We start from the raw sequence: 25,628 nt of genomic DNA on the forward strand, positions 1-25,628 counted from the left end.
TTTTTTTTTTTCATTTTTAATTCACAGTAAACCAGCTCTGTCTGTAATAAGCTGTGTAACTGTTCTGAACTTGTAAGCCATGAGTAAGATTTCGAAATACTCCCCTCCCCACCCCCCAATCTTTTGGAGATTTCTAGGTGTTAATTTTAGGCTCTCTCCAAGAATCTGATGGTTCCAGACGTAAAGCAGACTTGTTGGGAGCCCCCATTTACAAGAACGTGGCACCTTTTAGACTCTTGGCACCGTCATGTTTACTCCTGTTGGATGTTCTCATCAAACCGAGGTCATAGTAAATGAATAAGGTCAAGCCTAGGGGGATGTCATCTGCTCACAGGAAACTTCGAGGAACCTCGTGATTACAATCTCCTGGTCACCTGTGTCGGCGCCCCCTTCTTCCAGGACCCATTCCTTTCCCCTCTGGCCTGAGGTGGTTTTGTGTTGTTTTTTTTTTCTTCCTCTGCGTTCTCTGGGGTTGGACCTGGGATCTGGAGCCGCCTACAGACTGTCCGCCTCTGCAAGCGGCCGTCGAGCTTCCAGCGCCCAGAATGAAGAAACCTACGCGGGCCGCGGGGGTGGCTCGCGCGGAAGTCCCGGGTTCGAGTCCCACCGGGGGAATTCCTCTGGGCAAGCGGAGTCTTCTCGGTCAGGGTTTCTCAAGCGGCGCCGGAAGCCGCGCCATCACCTCCCATCGTGGGCGTCAGGGTATCCCCAGGGCTTCTCTGCCTTGTGCCCGCAAGGAGCTCCTGAGAGAGGCCAGCCAACGCTTTCTGTGGCCGTTTTGAAGCCCAGTTTTCCTTCCCCAACGAGCCTCGGGGACCCCGCGCTCGCGCCTCAGGAACCCAGCCCACGCTGGAGCCCAGCGGCCGCGGCCTGCTGAGAGATGCTCCACGCCCCGCCCTCCGCGTGACGCGGACACCAGCGGGCCAATCAGAGAGCGCGGCGCCAGCCCCGCACGGCGGAGGCCCCGCCCTCCAAGCTTAAGAAAGGGCGCGCGGGCCGAGCCGGGGCCAGAGCGCGGCGCGAGCCGGGGAGTGTGAATTCTGCGACGGCAGGCGGCGCTTGTGCTGCCGGGTCCGCGCCGCACGCGCTTCCCTCGAGCGCCGCGCTCGGACGGACGCAGCCGGCCGCGAGGGCGCCCAGACGGCACGCCGGAGACCCATGCTGCAGTGAGCGCCCTCGGGTCGGCGAGATGCTGGCGCTGCTGACCGCCGGCGTGGCGCTCGCCGTGGCCGCCGGAGGAGCCCAGGACAGCCCGCTCCCGGGCAGTCGCTTCGTGTGCACCGCGTTGCCCCCCGAGGCGGCGCGCGCCGGCTGCCCGCTGCCCGCGATGCCCATGCAGGGCGGCGCGCTGAGCCCCGAGGAGGAGCTGCGAGCCGCCGTGCTGCAGCTACGCGAGACCGTCGTGCAGCAGAAGGAGACGCTGGGCGCCCAGCGCGAGGCCATCCGAGAGCTCACCAGCAAGCTGGCGCGCTGTGAGGGGCTGGCGGGCGGCAAGGCGCGCGGGGCCACGGGCAAAGACACCATGGGCGACCTGCCGCGGGACCCGGGTCACGTCGTGGAGCAGCTCAGCCGCTCGCTGCAGACCCTCAAAGACCGCTTGGAGAGCCTCGAGGTAGCTGCGCGCGAGGGCGTCCCGCGGACGCTGGTCCCCGGGATCGCGGGGCAGAGGGTGCAGGAGAAATGGGTCCCTGGGCTGGCTGGGCGCGTCCATCCGGGGGGAGAGCAGAGTTCCGGGGTGCAAGGCTCGCGCCTGCTCTGAACCTTGCTGGGTTGGCTTCTCTACTCGCTGTCCTCCGTCCCCTGGTCTGACGGGGAAAGGTGAAGTCCCCACCCCCATCTCCATCCCGTTGCTCGCGGGGACTAGATTCACCGTGAACTTACCGAGGTTTTTGGCTAGTGAGCCCAGACGGCCAAGCCTGGAGGGTAATACCCGGTGACCCTGGCATCCTGTTTCCTCTTTGCAAAGCTCCGCGTTCGGAAGCGGGACAGGCTTCCGCTGGCTGTGCCCAGTGCTGAGAGTCTGTCGCCGGAGGTCAGCTGCCCCTGGGCATCTGGTGTTTTTCTTTGACAAATTGGGTCGGAGTGTGGGAGGGCTGGGTTTGACTGCTCTGCGCAAGAGTGGAGGGGGGAGGGCGGCGACCCCAGAAAGCAGACAAGCCCCTTATCAACCTCAAAGATGCCGCTGTTCGTCCGGTCAGAGCGTTCTTAATAAGGTGCCCTTCGCCATGACTTTAGGGGACCGGACTTTATCCCACTGTCTTCTCCCGTTGTCAGTTTGGAACTCTGGGAGAGAAATCTTCAATTAATTTTCATCTTACTTCCCACCTTGTTTAAGACGTGTGGGCATTTCTGTTAACAGCGTTTATCAAAAATACCTATTAGCAAACATGAGGTTTAAATTACAGGTGCTAATTATTGCTAAATTATTGGGTTTCTTTTGGCATAATTGCTATATACAGTATCTCAGCATCTGTAGATCCCATGAGTCATTATGGTTACTAAGAGCTAACACTTCTTGAGTTCTAAATGTGACTCAGGCAGATTATTTAATTTTAACCCTTGTAATAGAGAATAGCACGAGGCAGGTCCTCTCGTCTACAATTTATAATCTGGGACATTGGGACACAGAGATACAGGAGCTTGCCAAGGGCTCGTGGCTGAGGGTGGCAGGCTGCCTCCCGAGCTGGCATGATGGCAGAGGACTAAGAGAAATAGGAAGTGAGGATCTGGATACAGCGTTGAAAACAAAGCTTTCTGAGGTTTAGAATAGTACTGTCTTGTGCCTGTCATTTTCCAGGAATATCTCTGAGCCCGTTTGCCCTTGTACCATTTCAGAACTCGGGGACCATGTTCATTTCCAGATGAAAGCTCACTGGCTTTGAGTACCATTGATTAGCTAGTTGGAAAAAAAAAAAAAGCCTAGCTTATGTTTTGGGCTGTGTATGACATAGAATTTGAGATGTTGGTTAAATTTTTAGGATTTTCAATAAGAGGAGGAAAGCAGCTTTTCCAGAGGAGAAAGTGAGATTCACAAGTTTCAAATATTGCAGGGAAATAATTTTTTGTCTGACTTTGAAAGCCTTTCTCTATCCCAAAAAAGATGCATCAGTAAAATGTCCTCTTTTGAGCCACTGGCACCATTTAACGCTGCTTTGGAAGCTCCTCACTGTGTGCTTGGGTCATTGGAACGGCGTGCTACAGTTTCTATTCAACTGGCCTGAATCTCTCTCCCCCCCCCCCCCCGCCCCCCTGCAAAGCTCCAGCTCCGCACAAATGTGTCTAATGCCGGGCTGCCAAGCGACTTTCGAGAGGTGCTCCAGAGGAGGCTTGGGGAGCTGGAGAGGCAGTTGCTCCGCAAGGTGGCTGAGCTGGAGGATGAGAAGTCGCTGCTCCACAATGAGACCTCAGCTCACCGGCAGAAGACAGAGAGCACACTGAACGCACTGCTGCAGAGGGTGACTGAGCTGGAGCGAGGTAAGCACAGTGTGCCCCATGCTCAGTCTGAGCATGGCCTCCTTTCTACCACTTTGAGCGGATCTAGGATTTCCATTTATGGACAGCAGTGAAGCAATGATAGTGGCCCGGCATGGAGATGATTCTTAGGTGTTTGTGTAAAGGACAGAGGTGATTGACAGTGGTCATGGGAATTAGCCCCTAGCCCTACCAGCGTTATCCAGGAGAAAACAGAGGAACCCAGGACCAGCTTGAATAAACAGCCTGACCTCTGACCTCCTGCCAGATGGTCAGTTCAGTCTCTTTTTAACTAGTCATTACAGCAGATTCTGTTTATCTTTTTCCATCTCATGCTCTGGTAGGTTGGATTCTCCCATGAGAGACAGAGGGAGCCGAGATTAAGGGTCCTAGATGTTTCCCTTTGTAGTCTCAGCCCCTAAATCTCTAGGTGGCCTGTGGAATTTTAAGTTTGGTGGTAGAGGGTATAGGATTATAATCTCAGCTTCACTAAGCTGATGAAGGCAATTTCAATTTCATGATTGGCAGGAGACCATCCAATAGAAAGATGTTCAGTGACTCTTGCAATGAGAAGAGTCAGATTGCAGAAAGCACGGGCTGATGGGACATTGTTTCATTATAAGTCTCAGGTTTCCCACATCTCCTTCCTGCTTTGTATGATTTTCCTTGCTTTTCTAATAAGAGGATGGGAAGTGTGGATTACCTATTTGATTTAGATTCTGGTTGGTTTTGTTTGTTTGTTTGTTTTTTCTTCCTTGGAGCACCATCTTGTTATATAGCCTAACCTGGCCTTTAACTTACCGTCCTCCTGCCTCAGTCTCCAAATGCTGAGATTACAGGCATGTGCTACCATCTCTGGCTTGACATTGATTCTTGAGTTTTCAAAGCAGTTTCTTCTCAGTCTTACTTCTACTGCTAGGTGATATGGAGAGACTCACTAGGTCTCAGAGCCTTTGTCAAAGGAAAATAGCTGCCTCTGATGCTCTTCCTGCCTGACAAGAGAGGGCAGCAGATTCACAGCGCGACCTTGGGAAACACGGGGCTGTGGAGTGAGCACAGTAATATGTAACTGAAGAGGGGCCTCTGCGGCTGCGTGCCTCCCTTGGCACAGTGGTTAGCTTGCCAACAAGGAGATGGGTCAGTAGAAATTCGGGTTAGAGAATGGACATCGTGCCAGGCAGTATACAGAGCACCGTACCCACTTCACAGATGAGGAAAATGCTCACTTCTCAGGCAGACCATAAAGTTTCTCTTCAATCCATAAAGTTTCCTTTATGGAGACTTGTCAAAGAAGCCTGAGACACTTGTCACAGTGACAAAAGCCTAGCCTCTTCATTGCCTGTTCTTGGACTCCAGGCCAGTGGAACAGTTCTTGGGAGCTGCCGCTTCATAGCTTTCCCACCTGTGCTTAACCAGAAGGGAACAGTCAGGGCTCATAGCCGAGCCCAGGCCATGCTGGTTCTGGCACCCGTATTCACACCCCTTAGTTGTCACTGAAAGCCCACAGCTGAATGGGCCGTAGGATGCTGGCCTAACCATTTGTACAACCGTGGTTCAGAGGAGCCACTGAGCTCCTGTGTACTACACACACTTGTGAGTGTATGTGTGTTTGTGTGTATGGTGTTTTGCCTGCATATACATGTGTGCCATATTTATACCTGGTGCTCATGGAGCCTAGAAAAGAGTGTTGGATCCCTTGGAAATAGTGGTCGTGAGTCACTCTGTGGGTGCTGAGAAATGAGCCCAGGTCCTCTGCAAGATCAACAAGTATTCTTAATTGCTGAGCCATCTCCAGTCTCAGACTTCCCTAGACTCCACCACGGGCATGCTAGACTTTTTCCTTGTGCTCCACCTACTCAATTCTGGAATGAGTCTTAAAGGAAAGTGACCATCTGGTAAGCCATTTGTTTCTGGGCACCTCTTAGTTTGTGCCCATTCTGTTTTGTGTCCACTGTAGAGGGTGTGTAAGTGCCCAGCCCCTGAAGTGTACCAGGAGTGGGAGCTCCACCAGGTTCCTTAGAGTGCTCAGCCGAGCCCAGCAGAGGTAGACCTCAACCGTGCGGGAAGTTAGGAAGGCTTCAGAGAGTCTCTGTCCTGTGTCCATCATTTAACATCAGAACGGGCTCTGTATCTTCGATTAGCCCTGCATCAGGTATCCATGGCAGACACGGATGGGGCAATGATGATGCTTTTAGTCTCTGCAGATCGAGAAGTTTGGTAGTGATGCCAGAGAAGAAATGGGCTTTTAGCCCTGCTGGGCTTGAAGTCTTTAGAGCCCAGCAGTTAGCCGCTAACTCTGCACAGCACCCATGTCCTCAGGATGCCCCTTTCTCTTGGTTGCAAGACCTGTTCATTTACAGAGTCTTCCTCGTCTGGGCCAGCTGGCCAGGCGCAGCTGGCTGGGTGTTGAAATCAGCATTGGCACTGAGAAGACCAGGCCATCTCCCTTCAAGCCCCAGGCTGCCCACCCCCCTCCTTAGGCTTGTCCACCACCTGCAGTTTCTGATTTATTGGTCAAGCCTTTTAATTTCTTAATTGGTTCTAACTAAGTTTCCTCTGAACCTCCAAGCTGTTTTATTCAAATAAAGGGTACCAGGCTAGAGCCCCATTCTCTGCCTCTTGGTTCTCCCAGCTCTAATTAAACCTATCTGTTGTCACCGACGTAACGATATTACCGACCCTGAGTCTTATTAAATTGGCCAGCCTTCCCACCTGCAAGCATGGAAGCCATTTCTCCTTATTAGATAATGACGCCTTCATTATGAACACAGCCATTTGCCACTCAAAGACTAAGCACCAGTGGCTACATGTAGTGGAAAGAGGAACTTCCGGTCCTATTGGTTCAATAGCTGTGTGGCCTTGGATAAGTCATTTCTCTGAAGCTTCAACACAACAGTTTTGCACAACCTGCAAAATTGGAGCAGGTATTGTCCAGTTCTCTATTTTTCTTGGCATAATAAGGTCCAAGCCCTTGCTTTTATTGTGGCTTACTTCTTTGGGTGCTTGAGATAGCCAGGTCTTTCCAGCTCTGGACAGGTGCTCAGCAAGTCCATAGCTTGTTTAGAGGAATGCCTACCGTGAGAGGTCAGGATAAATCGGGGAAACTACTCAACCACAGAAGCAGATACTAGATGGGAAACCCAGAAAGACCAGAAAGATGACCCTGGAGTCTGGCTGTACAGGAGACCTCTTCAGATAAGGACTGAGCCCTGGATTTCAAGTTTGGAAGATCATGATGGGATAAGGTTGTCTGACTGGACCTTTAGGGGTGCTTAATAAGTAGTTGTTGAATGAGTGAAGAACACTGAGGTTCCTTCACTGGCGGGATCTTATGTACAAGGAAAGCTATCACTTTGGCCACTCACAGAATCAAGTAGTTTCCTGCCAACTTGGGCAACACAGCTGTTAGATTAATCTGAGCTTAAATCAAGGCTATGTTGAAAGTTACAGGCCATGTAAGCGTTTGTTTTCAAAGACTTCAGATGTGCCATGTCCATGGGGACAGCCTGAGATGGGGGATCAGGAAGTATTTGTCTCGCCATTACCAGTGAGGCCTGGAAGGGCTAAAGGTCTGGCTAGGTGTTAGCCTAAGGGTGGGGGCACCTTTGCATGTAGCATGTATCTGTCTCCCCCATCCCCAGTTCCACATTACAGAAAACAGTCCATCAATGAAGTCCTCTCTTGAGAAGGAAAGCCATGTCAGGAGCAAAGAGTTTCCCAGCAGGGACTGAGACAAACTGCCACTTCTAAGGAAAGCTGTCAGGACCTCAAGCCTGAGCGTTTCGCCTGAGCAGTGGTCATCAGTTACTACGACAAGTGATGCAGGCTTCCTTGTTCACAAGTGTTTATCAGAGTGCTCAGCCCCGGGAGACGTTCTTCCTTCAAGCTCCAGTCCCTTGGGTTTCAAAGGCTGCTCTTATGGAAGAAGCCAGAGGGACCGAGAGCTCAAGGAGGGATGGAAGGAAATAAGACTCAGCTGAGGAAGATGTTCCTGGCTTTAACAGAACAAGAAAACTAAATCCAGTGTCTCTCTAAACTCCTCCTCCAGTGTCTAGTCATTGAGACAGTGAGACTAGGAAATGGTAATCAGAAGGGATCAGAGTTGGGAGTTTTTTGTTTTTGTATGACTTTCTCGCAAGTGTGTGGTATATACCTGTAAACCCACTACTTGTTTGGCTAAAGCAGGATTGTGAGTTGAAAGCCAGCCTAGGCTACAAGTTACACAGCAAGGCCTTTACTCGAAGAATGAATGAAGAGGCCCCTTTACAAATTTGTTGTTGTTGTTGTTTTATGTGTGTGTATATGTGCCAGGGTGTATGTATGTAAGCATGTACGTACAGTGTGTGTGGAGGCCAGAAGAGGGCATTAGATTCCCTGGAGGTACAGATGGTTGTGAACTGTCATGTGACTATTGGGGATCCAACCCTGGATGAGCAGTAAGTGTGCTTAGCTGCTGGGCCATCTCTCTTGCTCCGAAGCCTCTTTTTCTATCCTAAATGATGCAGACAGGCTGGACATGGAGGTGTATACCCTCAATACCAGTACTTAGGAGGCAGAGGCAGATGGATCTCTGGTTTGAGTAGGAATTACAGGCTAAAAGTACACAAGCAGACTGTCTCAGAGGCGGAAAGTTCTCTAAGGTGTCTAGTGTATTTCTCACAAAATATTCCTTCCCCTTCATGGTTCCGGAGCATCTTGAGGCCTTATACTTGCAGACACCTCTGCCTGGATTCTCATCCACAGGTGTTCTCATGCCACAGGCTTTGCATGACTCCTTAGCCCTCCCTTTGTCTTCCTCTAGCCACTGTCCTCCTAGAGGAAATCACTGCCTCTCTTTTCCTTTTCTCCTTCTGCTGTCTTTGGACTGCTTTCTCACCAGAACGTAAGCTTCTAGAAGGCCAGAACTGTCCCTTGGACTGCTGGCTTTGGGTACTTTGACCAGGAGCAGACCTCTGTGCTCTAAGCCCTCTTCCTTCTACCCAGGCAACAGTGCATTCAAGTCACCAGACGCATTCAAAGTATCCCTTCCTCTCCGCACAAACTACCTGTATGGCAAGATCAAGAAGACATTGCCGGAGCTGTACGCCTTCACCATCTGCCTGTGGCTGCGGTCCAGCGCCTCGCCAGGCATCGGCACGCCATTCTCCTACGCTGTGCCTGGGCAAGCCAATGAGATTGTGCTGATAGAGTGGGGTAATAATCCCATCGAGCTGCTCATCAATGACAAGGTGAGGCCTGCTGGAACTTCACCCAGGTGTCCAAGGGGGCAGACGCTGGAGGAAGTTGGCACTTGGCTGGCTTCCCGTAACACACAGAGAATTCCTGGCCAACCACAGTCTGTTTCACCCCCAGACTAGGAGTGTGGTGGTTGCCCTCAGCATGGAGGAGGCACTCCCACTCCAGAGGGCTGGCAGTGGGATCGGGGTGGCATAGGGTATCTGCAGCCCATGGAGACCCTAGCTCTGAGTCTGGCCAGGGTGATGGATGGGGTAGGAAACCAGGACCCCACATGCAGGGACCACCTGAATGGTCTCTTCCTAAATGTTCTGGTTGAGGGTACCTGTGTGAGCGAGTAGGCATATATTTTAAAGGGATCAGGCTTATTGAGATAAAATTTACACACGGCAAAACTGACCTTTTAAACGTACATTTCAGTTTTAGGTGGCCTTGACAAATGCATACACCACAATAAAAATATAAAACAGTCCCTCTGCCATACTCCCTCATGTACCGTTGTAGTCAACTCCTGCCCAGCCCTTTCCAGGCCCTGGTGACTGTTCTCTCCTCCTGTGGTCTTGCCTGTCCCCTAGAAGATGCCCCATTCCCATGCATTCAGGGGAATGGTCTTGAAAGACTAGTTTTGAGCCTCTGGTCACTCAAGCACCTAGCTGGGCATGGTGGAACACTCCTTAAGTCCTTAGGAAGCTAACACAGGATGAATGAATTTAAAGGCAGCTTAGGCCACACAGCAAAACCCTGTCTGTAAACAAAACAAATGAATCAAAATTTTCTTCTAAAGTTAGATTCAACAAAATAAAATGATGTCCAGCATTTGAATGGCTGCCCTGCTGCAGATGGCCCCAGACCAGCCTCCATTGGGGCTGAAGAAGAGACCCCTGCCTGTCTGTGATCTTTATCGAACTGCCACTGGGTGGAGTTTGTTTGCTTTGGGAGCACTCTGGAGAAGTTGGAAGTTCTGTGGAATGGGCAGAGCCTTCGAGGCTTCTAGCAGGGACAGCTTTCCTGAGCCAAGGATTTATTGTTCAAATAACACTGTAGTGCCTGAGAGTCTTGTTTTCCTCTCCCTTTAGGCCTCTTGTAAACATCCAATTCCTGGGAGGGAGACTTCAGGTTGCTAGGAGACCCACTGTAACAACAGGGCTATCCCAGCCTTGTGCTCACAGGCTGCCTGTGTAGTTGAGTGTGCAGTCTGTAAGTGCATACCCCTGTACTATGCTGACACACACATGCGTGGAGGCCTCCTGCCCTTCCCTTGGCACAGGCAAGGCTTGGCACACAGGTCCCTGTGTGCTACCCGTCAGGTTCCACACAGAGAGCTCAGGCTAGCATGGGAGTCTGCAGCCAGGCCCAGAACCAAGAGTGTTCAGGGTCTTGAAGCTTCATCCAGTCTCCTGATTGTCACGCACAAGGTGGATGGGCTTTGGGTGTGTCACTCACAAGACAGGGAAGGGAATCCTGCAGGAATCCTGGACAGTGGGGGGAAAAGTAACCCCAGGACTCTAAGTGACACCCCACCCCCCTGGAGCAGTCCATGGGATGCAGACCTGTCAAGTCCTCACCTGCGTGTTGACACCCACAGGTTGCACAGCTGCCCCTGTTTGTTAGTGATGGCAAGTGGCATCACATCTGCATCACCTGGACCACCCGAGATGGCATGTGGGAAGCATTTCAGGATGGGGAGAAGCTCGGCACTGGGGAAAACCTGGCACCCTGGCACCCCATCAAGCCAGGAGGCGTGCTCATCCTGGGGCAGGAGCAGGTGGGTACTCATTCTGTCATGGATGCTGCAAAGGAGGCTGCCCAACCCAACCACCCAGAATGGCCTAGCTCTTGCCCAAGGTGTCTGTGTCCCAGACCATGCCACTGTGTCCTCACAGCTGGCCCCATGAGCAAGTTCCTTGGCTGCATAGCCTAAGTCACACTAGAGTAGCATCTGACAAAGAGATGTGGCTGAGTCCTCATCACAGGGTCATCTATTGGCTTGGGTCCAGCTGCCTTATAAGGTAAACACATAGGAAGGCATCTCCAGTGTCCCTGTGAGCCCCTGCATTTGGCCTTGCCCGGTACATAATGGTGGGACTCTTTGCTCAGGATCCCAGAATCTAGCACAGGCCACTTAGGAAATATCTAGGGTGCCTGCCTGTGGGGGAAATGGAAGAAAGATGATCTAGGAAACTGTCTAGGTGAGGGGTGGCAAAGAAGCCAGCCAGTCCTGGGCAGAGAAGAGCTAGAGTAGTGATCGCTAAGCCTTTTGGGGCTTTCAGTCTCATTCACAGGTGCCTTCCTCAGCTCCACTACTCTCCTGAAAGGGGCTGAGCATCAGGCTTAAGGCAACTGTCTTTCTCCTCTGCCTCAGTCTTCCCTGTGTAAAAATGGGTGGTTTGAGTAGAGTCATTTCCCAGATCTCTAATGCCATGGGGCTTCAGGACCTGTAGAATACATGGTTTTGTCCGTCTTGCTTCCCTGGAAAGTCAGGAGGCCAGTCCTACATGTGAACCTGTCCCAAAGAGTCTGTTTCCAATTTCCAGGACACTGTTGGGGGCAGATTTGATGCCACACAAGCCTTTGTTGGAGAGCTTAGCCAGTTCAACATATGGGACCGTGTGCTCCGGGCGCAAGAAATCATCAACATTGCCAACTGCTCCACAAACATGCCTGGAAACATCATCCCATGGGTGGACAACAATGTGGATGTGTTTGGAGGGGCTTCCAAGTGGCCTGTGGAGACGTGCGAGGAGCGTCTCCTGGATTTGTAGCTACCTTCTCCCTGTCTAGGAGGCCAGGATCAGGCTGTTCTGGGGAGTTCAAGGCCATCTATGCCCCAGGTCAACTAAAACCTCTGGCCTAAACAGGAAAGAGCCTGAGCCTATTCCCAGGAAGCCTCTAAGGCAGGCTATGTGGCCACCCTTACCTTAGGCTCACTTGTCTCTTTTTACGATTTTGTTGTTTTTTTGGGGGGTAGTACCAGAATCCCTTAGGAAGAGTCCTGAGCCACTTCCCGCCAGGGTTTCTGTTAAAGTACGTGAGCCCTTCCTCTAGCCCCTGTAAATGCTAGTGCAGCCCAGCCCTGCCTGTCCTTTTGGATCCTTGGTGTCTCATGTGTGCTTCATGTTTGTCCCCTGTGATGGCTGTGCAGCCATCCTGTGGGCTGGCCTGTGTTCCTTGTCTGTGTAGCACATCCCTGCTTTTGACTGAACATGTTGCAAAGAAGCTGCCCCACCTGAAAAAGGGTCCCTTGGTGTCATGTGCGTTCTGGTCTTTCCCTCTGAGGGAATCACAGCTGGTGAAGGGCCAGCTACCCAGACAATCTCTACCATCCCCAAAGTGGAGACCCCCCATTGAAAAGCCCCCCCAACAGACTTCCCCTCCTCTGTGCCACCTCTCAGACCCATGCTTCTAAGGATCATCGCTGGGTTGGCTTTGAAAAGCTGCTCTTCTCATCTGGTGCCAAAAGTTCATTTGCAGCTTCTACAACATTCCGTGTGGTTTGGGGATTTATTTTACTCCCCACAAAAGATGAACAGCTATTAGAAGCCTCCCATCTTCTTGATGCTCAGCCCACTGTGAAGAGTGAGCTTGTTTTGTAAGCCACATTGGTTCCTGGGAGCATCTGGCTGTCCCCGTCCAGTATTTCCCCCGGAACTTTGGACATTTGGGTGTCATTTGGCTGCTACTTGCTTAGTGACTCCAGGCTGCGTCATATATCATAATTTATTTTAAAGAGAAAGTGATTCAGTGGGGAAATTTATAGAGCTATAAATATTATATATTTTATTTTTCATACATGTTTGAAGTGAGGATCCATGAATGTTCCATTTGTAGGACCAGCTTGATGTGCCCATCCTGACATTGTGTGCCACAAGAGCTCTTGTGGTGATGGAATTTTGATTAAAGTGCACCGAAAGATGCTTTGAGCTTTGTTTCCTCTCTCTGTCTCTCTCTCTCTCACACACACACACACACACACTGGAACCTAGCTAGGCTGGGAGGGGTGGGGCTTTGTGCTTCCTGGCTAACGCATGGCTGCTTGGTTTGCCCAGGCCTAACCAGAGGACAGAATCATGCACGTATCTGAAAGGAATGGAGTGTTGCTACTTGGAGTTGTATATGATCCAAGTGTGTCTCCCTCCTTCAGCATCATGCTCTGGGTGTCTGAGTGTCACCAGCCCATCCAAGTAGTCCCTGAGCTCTACTGCGCACCTTCTCTGTGTCCATGGCTCTTACTACACTTTATTTGATTTATTTAACACAGCTCGCTGAAAGCCATTCTCAATTCACAGGTGAGTTCAAAGAACAATGAAAAGCAGCATCTGGATTCTTTTCCTGTATATGTGTGCAGGTGTGTGTGTGTGTGTGTGTGTGTGTGTGTGTGTGTGTGTAGGCCTGTGGGCAATCTTAGCTGTCTTCTTCAAAGACTATCCATCTTAAAAAGATCTTTGCTTGTGTGTGTGTGTGTGTGTGTGTGTGTGTGTGCGTGTGTGCGTGTGTGCATGTGTATGTGCATATAGTATACCACTGGGTTTGGGTGTAGAGGTCAGCGGAAAACCTTAGGTATTGGGCCTTAACCTTCCACCTTGTTGGAAACAGGGTCTCTTGTCTGCCTCTGTGTTACCAGGCTAGCATCGCACCACAGGAAAGCTGTAGTTACAGACACACTACTGTGAATTCCGGTCTTCAAGCTACCAGGACCAGAGCTTTACCTACTGGGCCATCTCTCCAGTCCCCACCCACTTTCTAATGTCAGGACTCTCACTGACCTGGAACTCCCAAAGTAGGCTCAGCTTCCAGTTTCTCCTCAGTACTGGGACAGAACGTAGGTCCTTGTGCTTGCAAGGCGAGTACTTTATCAGGCCAATTTCTGGGCTTCTATAGCCAGTGAAAGGCCGACCTGGGTCACAGCAGCCTGTGGCCTTGAGCCTTCCTCTGCTCACTCATTCACCTCTGCCTTCTGGTCTTTGACCCTACAGGGCCGATACCACTGCAGCCTCCCAGAGCCCTCTCTGTGTGCCCACCTGGCTCTGGCTGTCGATGGTCTCTTTACTGCCACCACGTTCCATTTTTGTGCCTGCTCTCTTGGCAGCTGAAGAGCAATGTTTTCAATCATACGGAAGAGGCATCTAACAGGGGGTCTACCTGACATCAGATGCTAGATATACTTAATGCGGAGGCTCCGTGGGGCTCAGCCTCCCAAACTCAGACTGGTGGGTCACAGAGGCCCCCGGAGTCTGTTTTCAATGTGAATTATTACTTGGCAGACTGAACATCATTAGTGTTGGGTAGTACATGAAATTAGGCCAGATGCCCTGCTTGGGGGCCTTTGGAGTTCTATGTGATGAGGCTGGTGGAGAGCCATTTATTTTTAATCCCTCTCATGGTGAGACTTCCAGCCAGGCAGCTCTCCATGGAAAGGTACCTAGGGGCTGGGAGGTGGTTCAGTCCCTAAAGTGCTGTGCAAGCAAATGTTGAGCAGATCCCTAATACCCATGTTCTTGTTTTTATTTTTATTTTATTTTAAAAATTTTGTTCCACAAGGCTCCCCAAGCTCTGCCTATTATTTGGCTGTGGGTTTCTGCATCTGTTTCCATCAGGCTGGATGAAGCCTCTCAGAAGACAGGTATGCTAGGCTCCTGTCTGCAAGCATAGCAGGGTATCATTAGTAGGGGTCAGAGGTTGGCTCTCCCCCATGGGGTGAGTCTCAAGCTGGGCCAGTCATTGGCTGGCCATTCCCTCAATCTCTGCTCCAGCTTTATCCCTGCACATCTTGTAAACGGCAAATTTTGGGTCGAAGGTTTTGTGGGTGGGTTAGTGTCCTTCCTCCACTGGGAGTCCCACGTGGCTACAGGAGATGGCTACTTCAGGCCATATCTCCTGCTGCTAGGAGTCTCAGCCAGAGTCACTCCATAGACTCCTGGGAACCTCTCTGTCTCAGGTCTCCAGCTCGACCCAGAGATGCAGCCAATTTTAGTTCTCTCTTAGTTCTCTCACCGCTGCTCTCCCCACATCTGATCCCCACCCCTGTTTCCCTCCCTACCCGGGTACCTCCATCCACTTCTGATGCCTATTTTAATCCCCTTTTGAGTGAAAGTCAAGCGTCCTATCAAGGACCCTCCTTGTTTTTTAGCTTCTTTGAGTCTGTGGATTGTAGCATGGTTATCCACTTATAAGCGAGTACAGGTGTGTCTTTGTGCATCTGGGTTACCTCACTCAGGCTCATCTTTCTTAGTTCCATCCATTTGCCTGCAAATTTCATGATGTCCTTGTTTTTAATAGCTGAGTAGTATTCCATTGAGTAAATGTTCCACATTTTCTTTATCCATTCTTCAGTTGAGAGACATCTAGGTTGTTTCCAATTCTGGCTATTAGGAATAAAGCTGCTATGAACACAGATGAGCAAGTGTCCTTGTGGTACAGTAGAGCATCTTTTAGATATATGCCCAGGAGTGGTATAGCTGGATCTTGAGGTAAAACTATACCCAGTGTTGTTGTTTTTGTTTGTTTGTTTGTTTTTGGTTTTTTTTTGTTGTTTTTTTTTGTTTTTTTTTGTTTTTTTTTTTTTTGAAAAACAGCCCAGATTGATTTCCAATGAGGTACAAGTTTACACTCCCACCAGCAGTGGAGGACTATTCCCCTTGTTCCACATCCTCTCCAGCATGAGCTGTCACTTGAGCTTTTAATCTTGGCCATTCTGATGTGAGTAAGATGGAGTCTCAAAAGTCATTTTGATTTGCATTTCCCTGATGATTAAAGATGCTGAACATTTCTTTAAGTGCTTCTCAGCCATTTGGGATTCCTCAGTTGAAAAATCTTTGTTTAGCTCTGTATCCCATTTTTTCCATTTTTTCAAAAAATTTTTACAATTTATTCACTTTGTATCCCAGCTGTAGCCCTTCCCTCATCCTCTCCCAATCCCATCCTCCCTCCCTTTTCTTCTCCAATGCCCTTTTCCCAGTCCACTGCTAGGGGAGGTCCTCCTCCCCTTCCATCTGACCTTAACCTATCAGGTCTCATCCAGACTGTCTGCATTGTCTTCCTCTGTGGCATGGTAAGGCTGCCCCTGACCCTTGGGGGGAGACGATCAAAGAGCCAGCCACTGAGTTCATGTCAGAGACAGCCACTGATCCCCTTACTAGGGAGCCCACACTGAGCTGCCATGGGCTACATGTATGCAGGGGTTCTAGGTTATCTCCAGGTCCTTGGTTGGAGTATCAGTCTCAGAAAAGACCCCTTTGCCCAGATTTTTTTTGTTCTGTTAGTCTCCTTGTGGCACTCTAGTTTCCTCCAGGTCTTTCTATCTCCCCCTTCTTTCACAAGATACCCTGCACTCTGCCCAAAGTTTGGCTATGATTCTCAGCATCTGCTTTAATATCCTGCTGGGTAGAGTCTTTAAGAGGCCCTCTGTGTAGGTTCCTATCCTGTTCCCTGTTTTCTCCATTGTCCGATGTCTATCCTGTTTGCCTTTCTGAATGAGGATTGACTTGTATGAAAAAAAATTCAAGTCTCTGAAGAAATAAAATGAAGAAGATATCAGAAGATGGAAAGATCTCCCATGCTCATGGCTCAGCAGGATTAACATAGTAAAAATGGCCACCTTTCCAAAAGCAATCTACAGATTCAATGCAGTTCCCATCAAAATACCAACACAATTCTTTACAGACCTTGAAAGAAAAATTCTCAACTTTATATGGAATAATAAGAAACCCAGAACAGCTAAAACAATCCTCTACAATAAAAGATTTTCTGGAGGTATCTCCATCCTTGATCTCAAGCTGTACTATAGAGCAACAGTAATAAAAACTGCATGGTACTGGCATAGAAATGGGCTGGTGGATCAATAGAACTGAATAGAAGAACCAGAAATAAATCCACACACTTTTGGACACCTGATTTTTTTACAAAGATGCCAAAACCATACAATGGAAAAAAGAGCATCTTCAACAAATGGTGCTGGGCTAACTGGATTAATGTAGAAAAATGCAAATAGATCCGTACTTATCACCCTGCACAAAACTAAAGTCAAAGTGGATCAAATACCTCAACATAAAAGCAGACACACTAAACCTGTTAGAAGAAAAAGTGGGGAAGAGCCTTGAACTCATTGGCACAGGAGACAACTTCCTGAACAGAACACCAATGGCACAGGCTCTAAGATCAACAATTAATAAATGGCACTTCATGAAACTGAAAAGCTTCTAAAAAGCAAAGGACACTACCTTATTTTTTAACTGAGTCATTTGGTTTGTTGGTGTTTAGTTTCTTGAATTCCTTATATATTTTGGATATTAGCCCTCTGTCGGATGTAGGGTTGGTGAAGATCTTTTTCCATTCTCTAGGCTGCTGTTTTGTCCTGTTGATGGTGTCCTTTGCCTTTCAGAAGCTTTTCAGTTTCATGAGGTCCCATTTGTTGATTGTTGATCTTATAGCCTGAGCTGTTGGTGTTCTGTTCAGGAAGTTGTCTCCTGTACCAATGTGTTCAAGGCTCTTCCTCACTTTCTCTTCTTTTTGATTTAGTGTATTTGGTTTTATGTTGAGGTCTCTGATCCACTTGGATTTGACTTTTGGACTTTTGGAGATAAATATGGATCTATTTGCATTCGATGCAGTCAGACCATCAGCATTTATTGAAGATTTTTTTTTCCATTGTATGGTTTTGGCTTCTTTGTAAAAAATCAAGTGTCTACAGGTGTGTGTGTGTGTGTTTACGTCTGGGTCTTCAATTTTATTCTATTGATTTATTCTGCCTGTTTTATGCTGATACCATGTGGTTTTTATTACTATTGCTCTGTAGTACAGCTTGAAATCAGGGATGATGAAACCTCCAGAAGTTCTTTTTTAAAAAGCTGAACACAAAGTTTGGGCACCTATAACACCAGCTCTTGCCTAAGGAGAGTAGGAGTTAGGAAAATCCCTGGAGTTCATTGGCTGGTTAGCCTAGCCAATCCATGAGCTTCAGGTTTAGTGAGTGGCCCTATCTCAAAATACTGGGTGAGTAGTGATAGAGGAAGGGACTCGAAATTCACCTTTGGTGTGCATGCACACTCTTGGGTGCACACCTGCCTCACTCAGCCTCATTGCCAGGCACTGAGGTGATTGGCATCCGTCTCTTGCTGCTGCCTCAGAAAGCCCTGCTCAGCCAGACTACTTCCTCTTTGTGACTAGGCAGCTTGGGAACCCAGAGTACAGGGTCAAAGTACTCCCTGCTGAAGGCAAGAGGGCCCCCACCTCGTGTCCTTATCTTACTGGCCCTCTTCTCATACATTTGACCCGCTTGACATAAAAGCAAAGAAGAATCATCCACACAGGCCAAGGAGATGGCTCAGTTGGTAAAGTGCGAACACAAAGACCTGAGATCTGAGATCAATTCCCAGAACCCACACTTTAAAAGCTGGGCTTGGGGCCAGTCATGGCAGCACACAATTTTAATTCCAGTATTTGGGAGGCAGAGGCAGGAAGATCTCTCTAAGTTTGAGGCCAGCCAGAACACACAGTGAGACCCTGTCTCAGATAAAGAAAAAGAAAGAAAGAAAAAAAGAAAGAGAGAGAGAGAGAGAGAGAGAGAGAGAGAGAAAGAAAGAAAGAAAGAAAGCAGCATGAAGAGACACACTTATAATCTTAGCTATCTAGCCATCCTATCTAGCCTAAGGGAGTTCCAAGCCAGTGTGAGGGCTATGTTTTACAAAAGGAGCTATGTGCCAAAGCTGCGGGAACCTTACAGGAGAAGGAGAGGGAGGAATATAAACGCCAGAGGGAGAGAAGTACTTGGTGTGACGTGGCCAATGCGATAGTGAACTGCGGGAACCTTACAGGAGAAGGAGAGGGAGGAATATAAACGCCAGAGGGAGAGAAGTACTTGGTGTGACGTGGCCAATGCGATAGTGAACTCACTGCAGCTATACAGCTATACTGTTTTAGGATTACTGCGGCTGGGGCATGCCGTGGCTAAGGCAATTTATAAAGCATTTCATGGTGTGCTTGCTTACAGTCTCAGAGGATCAGCCCATCATCATCTCGAAAGGAAGCATGGTGGCAGGCAGGTAGGCATGGTGTTGGAGCTGAGAGTCTGATCCTCAAGATGGAGGCAGGGAGAGACAGAGTGTGGCATGGGCTTTTGAAACCTCAAAGCTTACTTTCATTGGCACACATCCCAATCCTTCCCCATAGTCCTCCAGCTGGGGACCACACATTCAAACATGAGCCTACTAGACCCATTTTCATCCAAATGACTATATTTACCCACATAAGACCTGTACAGGCTCAACCCTAGAAGATAAGTCAACACTTAAACAGGCAGCAACAATTGGGTTCAGAAAGGACACTAAGGGGCCAGGGGGATGTGTTGAGGGTAACCAGTGGGCTGGGGAGGAGTTGGGAGTGGATATGACCAAGACGCATTGTTTTTACATGTATGAAATGAAAGGAAAAAAAGATGTTCTACTTAAAACAAGATGGGCTGCTCTTGAGGACTATTACCCAAAGGTGACCTCTGACCAGCACACACTGTCACCCTCACACACACAACCAGCCATAGAATCCAGTGAGTTCCTCCTGTCTGGGGCTTCCCATCTGAAGATCCATGGACTCAGTTTCCCATCTCAAAATTCTTGCCTTTGCTCGAGGCTGGAGAAAAGCCCATAGTGCACTTGCTCTTCTAGTATAATAAGGGTGGAGCAGGACACCTCTTGAATTGTCTTCTTGGTTAAGATCACCATGGAGACTGTAGCCAGATGATCAGTGATTGATTCATGATCCAGAAAGTGATAAAAGTGAAGCAGGTAGACTAACATCAGGTGTGTGCTGACAAGAAGGTGGGCTGCTGTCCTTCCGGACTCCAGGAACCCAGCACCACTGGTTCCTGTGTAGAAGGTCTTGGAGAGGGCTGACAGCACCCTTTTGAGTACAGGTATTATCATTCATTTTATCCATAAGAGTGTGTGTTCTCTGTCTCAGAGTTGGGAAATGTATAGATGATTCTAGAAACAGGAAGGCTGGTGAGGAACAGCAGCATGAGTCAAGGTAAGAGGTCATGGTGAGCAGAGGGAGCAGTAAAGTGGTAGAATTTAGCATACATTTGGAAGAGAGTTCTCAAGATTTGCTGCTGTATGGTGCTTGGGAGAGATAAATCAAATATGAAGTTTTAAAACACTTAAATCACAAATACAATAAACTCAGAGAAAGAGAAAGAGAGAGACCCAGAAATTCCACAACCAAATTATGAAATGTCACAGGTGATGGCTCAGTTAGCAAGGCGCTCAAGTTACAAGCAGAAAGTCCTGAGTTTAATCTCTAGAACTCATGTGGAAAAAATGGAAAAGCCAGGTGTAATGTATTACACTTGTAATCCCAGCATTGGGGATTCTGGGGGTTTGCTGGCCAGCCAGCCTAGCTTACTTAGTGAATTCCAGACCAATGAGAGACCCTGTCTCAAAAACAAAACAAGGAATGGTACCCATGGTTGTCCTCTGGCCCTCACATGCACACACCCCTGCACATGTGCGCTTGCATGCATGCACACAGGAGAAAAACAAAAACAAAAAACAACAAAAAACCTCAGAGACCAATCTTGAAAACAAGGGCAAAAAGACTCATCATAAACTATGATCCTTAATCAGTTGTACAGCTGAATTCTCATCAGAATCTCTAAAGATCAGATAGAGGGATAACATTCAAAGTGCTGGGAGAAACAGGTTGTCAATCAAGAATCCAAGATCCGACATTCCTCAAAGCTGAAGGCAAACTAAAACAATCCAAAGTACGCAAACAAGCAAGCAAAACGCTGACAGAATTTAACCCTGGCAGGCCCACTCCGTGAGAAACAGAGGACAATCCTTCAGGCTGAGCTCAGGGCCAGGACTCAGACTAGCATGAAGAACTGCAGAGCACCCAGGTGTGGGGCGCACCTGTAATTGTGGCATTGGAGAGGCTGAGGCAGGAGAACTTAAGTTTAAGACCAACCTGGATTATATGTCAAGAACTAGAAGGGGAAAAAGAAAGAGAAAAGAGGGGGAAGGAAAAGAAAAGAAAACAAAACCAAGGGAACCAAAGAATACTTGTCAAGTGTAGCTGTGTAGGAAATTCCAAAAGACAGTATGAATACAATTTGTATGTGCAGCTCTTTTCTTCCATATGATTTAAAAGACCCTTACGTAAAAAAATAATTACAAATTTGCATTGACAAGACATAGTTGTGTAACAACAACAGAATAGAGAATAGTTATGTGAAAACAAAATTTGGGGCATTATTGCAACTGAAATAATACTAATCTGAACTAGATTGCTATACATTAAGATGCTAATTACAGTGCCAGGAAACCACTTAAGAGAGTGACTCAAAAGAATGCAGTCAAAGAAATAGGGTTGAAGCCTGGTCCATTGGCACGCGTCTGTAATCCCAGCACTCGGGGAGCCAGAGGCAAGTGGATCTTTATGAGTTCGAGGCCAGCCTGGTCTACCTAGTGAGTTCCAGAACAGCCAGAGCTACATATTGAGACCCTCAAAAAAAAAAAGGTAAGACTGGAGGGGGGGATGGAATGGCTCAGCAGTACTTCACCAGAAGTATCGACTGCTGTTCTAGTGAAGGCTCAGTTCCCAGCTCCCCAGAGCATCCTTAGCACAGTGTCATGAGATGGCTGAGACACAAATGATGAGTTTAGAGGAAGAGCTCTTCCCCAAATCGTGTATCAGCCATAGTCTGTGCTGAAGGTGAAATCAAGACCCAGGCCTTGATCCTCCAGAGATACACAGAGAAACACAGGCTAAGCAGCACAGAGAGACTTTGAGGCTAGCCCAGCCTCCTATGCCTGTCTAAGCTGCCAGCTGGAGAGATGGTCCTGCAGATAAGGACACTTATTGCTCTTGCAGAGGACTTAGATTTGGTTCCTAGCACCAACATAGTGGCTCATAACCATCCATAGCTTCAATGCAGTGCCTTCTTCTGACCTCCAGGGGCCCTGGGCATGTACATGACCCACATTCACACTCGAGGTCAAACACTTACATACATAAAGTAAAATAAATGAATCTGAAAAAAAAAAAGTGAAATGCCAACTGTTTCTTTTCCTCTGCTCCACCCCTCCCCTCCCCCTTTGGCAACTCCCAACTTCTTTTTTTTCCACTTATATTTTTACTGATTACAGTTTATTCACTTTGTTTCCCACCTGTAGCTCCCTCCCTCCTCCCTTCTCAATCCCACCCTCCCTTCCTCTTCTCCACCCATGCCCCTCTCTCAGTCCACTGATAGGGGAGGTCTTCCCTTCCTTCTGATCCTGGTCTATCAGGTCTCATCAGGACTGGCTCAGAGGAAGACAACTCCCAACTTCTAAAAGCAAACAAAGAAGCAGAATCAAGTGTTCCCTCACACAGGCAATCACGTTCTAACTAGTAGGAAATAGATTCATGCACGAGTCAGGTAATTCCGTATGCATTCCCAGATCCTGTTTGTGTGGAATGATCTCAGGATCACCTCACAACCTACCATAAGAGAGATGGTAAGAGACATGGTAATATTACGAAATTGATGGGGGAGGTAGCACATGGCACATGCCTATAATCCCAGCACTCGGGGAGGCAGAGGCAGGCAGATCTCTGTGAGTTCAAGGCCAGCCTGGTCTAGAAAGTGAGTCCTGGACAGTCAAGGCTACACAGAGAAACCCTGTCTCAAAAACCAGAAAAAAAAAAAACATTAAAAAAATTATGCAAGTTATCTCAGAAAGCCTTCATCAGAGTAGTCCAGGGTTGAGACATTTTCCATAGACTGTGTGTGTTGTGTGTGTGTATTCACACATATTTGAGTAGAGACCAGAGTGACATGTGGTGTCCTCTTCAATCACACTCCACCTTAGTTTTGAGACAAAGTGTCTCATTAAACTTGGATCTTGAGCATTTGACTAGACTGGATCCCCCGAAGGCCCCAGGGATCCTCCTGTCTCCAGCTCACCAGTTCTGGGACTATATAAGCATGTATCATTGTGCTTGGCTTCTTCAGTGTGCCATTTGAACTCAGATTTGAACTCAAATCTTCATCCTTGTGCAGCAAGCATGTCACTTACTGAGCCATTTTCCCAGTGCTCACGGTGGTTTTTGTTTTGTTTTGTTTGTTTTGTTTTTTGAAACAGAGTTTTTCTCCGCAGCCCAGGCTGGCTTTGAACCCACCGTATAGCCCAGGCTGACCATCAACCTGAAGTCTTCCTTCCTCTGCCTCTAGAGGGTTGGGATGACAGCTTTGAGCATCCACACTGAGAGCATAGAGACTTCTTTAATGCTTCCTGGGTCCATGTGATCCAACAAAGATGAGTCCTTGAACTGATCTGCCACAGTTCCTGGAGCAGAGGGGAAGCATTTGCACAGAGAGAATTTGACAGCCACTGGAGAGCTCAGTGCCTGGGGAAGCTCATCAAGGCCAGGGTTGCGCACACTCCCTTCTGTCGCTTTGGCCTTGACGGGGCTGCTGGTTTTCTGTTTGTTTTCTCAAAGAAGCACAAAGCAAATTTACCCGCTCTGCAAAGCCCTCCTGCTCACTGCTATTGTCAGTGCAAATATTCTCAAGCACATTTAAAAACCCTGTTCAAGCAGAAGTAAGTCACAGAAGCTGGCGGCTTGGGGGTACATTGACATTTTCTTGTCAGTTGTTGTCATACACAAGTGACAGTGTCCTGAGGGAACAGCACAGTCAACCCCTGAATTCTGTGCTTAAGGGGGCAGCATAGATTATGAAGGGGCCACATCTCAGCTCAAAACTCTGGTCTTGCAAAAGTGTGTGTGTGTGTGTGTGTGTGTGTGTGTGTGTGTGTGTGTGTATTAGCTAGGGTTTCTATTGCTTCAATGAAGCACCATGACCAAAGAAAGCTGGGGAGAAAAGGGTTTATTTGGCTTATACTTACATATTGTAGTCCATCACTGAAGGAAGTCAGGACAGGAACTCAAGCAGGGCAGGAACCTGGAGGCAGGAGCTGATGCAGAGGCCGTGGAAGGATGCTGCTGGCTTGCTTGCTCCCTATGGCTTGCTCAACCTGCTTTCTTATAGAATCCAGGACCACCACAGCCCAGGGATGGCTCCACCTACAGTGGGCTGGGCCCTCCCCCATCCATCACTAATTAAGAAAATATTCTACAGGTAGATTTTATAGGGACATTTTCTTACTTGAGGTTCCCTTCTTTCAGATATCCCAAGTTTGTGTCAAGTTAATATAAAACTAGCCACCCGGTGTGTGTGTGTGTGTGTGTGTGTGTGTGTGTGTGTGTGTGTGTGTATGTATGTGTGTTTCTGTGTCTGTGTGTGTTTGGGCCTAGGAAAATGGGTTAGAACTCAGTTTAGATCTCCAGCACCCACATAAAAAAATCCAACACGGCTTTTCATGTGTGATCCCAGCACTGGGAAGGCGGAGACAGAAGGATCCCTGGTTCTTGCTGGCCAGTGAGTTCCAAGTTTAGTGAGAGACTCTGACCCAAAAAATAAGGTGGAGAGACGCTGGAGATACATCTCAGTGGTTAAGAGCACTTACTGTTCTGACAAAGGACCCCAAGTTCACTTCCCAGCACCCATAACAGTTTGTAACTCCAGCTCAGGGGATCTGATGAATTCTTCCAGCCTCCAAGTGATTTTACACCAGTGGCATCTACCCAGCCACAAATAAAAAATAAAAATAAATCTTAAAAAAATAATACTAAGAGAATGCTTGAGGAAGACACACATACACATATGCTCACATACACACATATACACACACACAGTCATACTTGCACAGCAAGCCTTTTATCCACTGAGCCATCTGCCCAACCTTACTGTTTTAGTCAGGGTCTTTTGCTGAACCTGGAAGTCGCCAATTGGCCTAGACTGGCTTGCTGCTCCTGCCTCCATTTCTCCAGTGCTGGGACCACAGGCACCTTTTTTAATGTGCTTTCTGGGGAATCCCCTTGCTTATTGTATACCAGTACTTTGACAAATGAATTATCTCTCAGTTCCTCTTGGCTGAATTTTGTGACCAGAAGGGTCATTTGTTCTGCATGAAGTTCATGCCTCTGCACAGCCCAGGTGTGAGTGGATGTGTCCAAGTCATATCACAGTGCTCCTCCAGCCCAGGGTTTCCTACTGGGACCCCCTCCTCACAGCCTCCTCTTCTGTTCTATTTTAGGGGTTCCCAGTGTGACTAACAGAATAAATAAACACAGGAGCCGCAAGAGGCACCAAACAAAAAAAAATTACACGAGCTTCTGCCAGGAGTGTGGAAACAGCTCCCAAGAGAATTTCCAGAAACACCCTATGGAGAATATTCAGTTTCACTCTGAAGGCTGGAACCCAGAAACTACCCATTTATAGCTTGGGAAACTGAGGCCCAGACTGTTTAGAAAAACAAAAACAAAACCACCAAGACCCAACCACATTTGTCTTGACAGTGAATTCTGCATGCTCACACTGCCTCATTCTCTTGCTAATAAGATACCCTGCACCCCTTGAGATGCGATTTAAAAATAAACGCACAATTTGGCCTATTTACAAAGCAAGGTGCGTACAGAGATCTGTTAACCTGGAAACCTATGGTGATGGAGACTGCCTCACTGGGAGAGCCCAGGGTCAAGCTTCCTTCGGCACTAGGGACATTAGGGCCACTGCCAGCCTCTGAGGGACGCAGGACTCATTCCCTGCCTCCTCCTTGCTGAGGCTCAGTCTACACACACACACCGTCCCTGTGCCTGGTGTGCTCGGGGCCCTGACCTAGATTGTGGTTAACCTGGAGCACAGCTGCAGGAAAGCACGCTATGCCATCTGCACAACTGAGCAGCTGGCAACAGCTGGGCAAAGGTCAGCATCTAAGGCCTGAGATGAAGGAAGCAATACGCAGCTGGGATCTAGCTCGGTTGTCTGTGCTGTGTGGGTCTCGGACGCCAAGAGGAGTGCACCCCCCCCGTGTGTGTGTGTGTGTGTG

At 48.5% G+C, this 25,628-nt stretch overlaps 1 protein-coding gene across 1 annotated transcript; it reads left to right on the forward strand.

Moving 5' to 3' along the window:
- Window positions 1-996: 996 nt before the first annotated feature.
- Window positions 997-12,626, forward strand: Nptx2 (neuronal pentraxin 2). The gene is made up of 5 exons (XM_021648987.2): window positions 997-1,612; window positions 3,258-3,474; window positions 8,455-8,699; window positions 10,292-10,471; window positions 11,241-12,626. Exons 1-5 carry the CDS (start codon window positions 1,190-1,192, stop codon window positions 11,466-11,468), a joined length of 1,293 nt encoding a protein of 430 aa, XP_021504662.1. The 5' UTR covers window positions 997-1,189; the 3' UTR covers window positions 11,469-12,626.
- The last annotated feature ends 13,002 nt before the right edge of the window (window positions 12,627-25,628 follow it).

This window comes from Meriones unguiculatus, chromosome 15 (assembly GCF_030254825.1).
Source record: "Meriones unguiculatus strain TT.TT164.6M chromosome 15, Bangor_MerUng_6.1, whole genome shotgun sequence".
NCBI lineage: Eukaryota > Metazoa > Chordata > Mammalia > Rodentia > Muridae > Meriones > Meriones unguiculatus.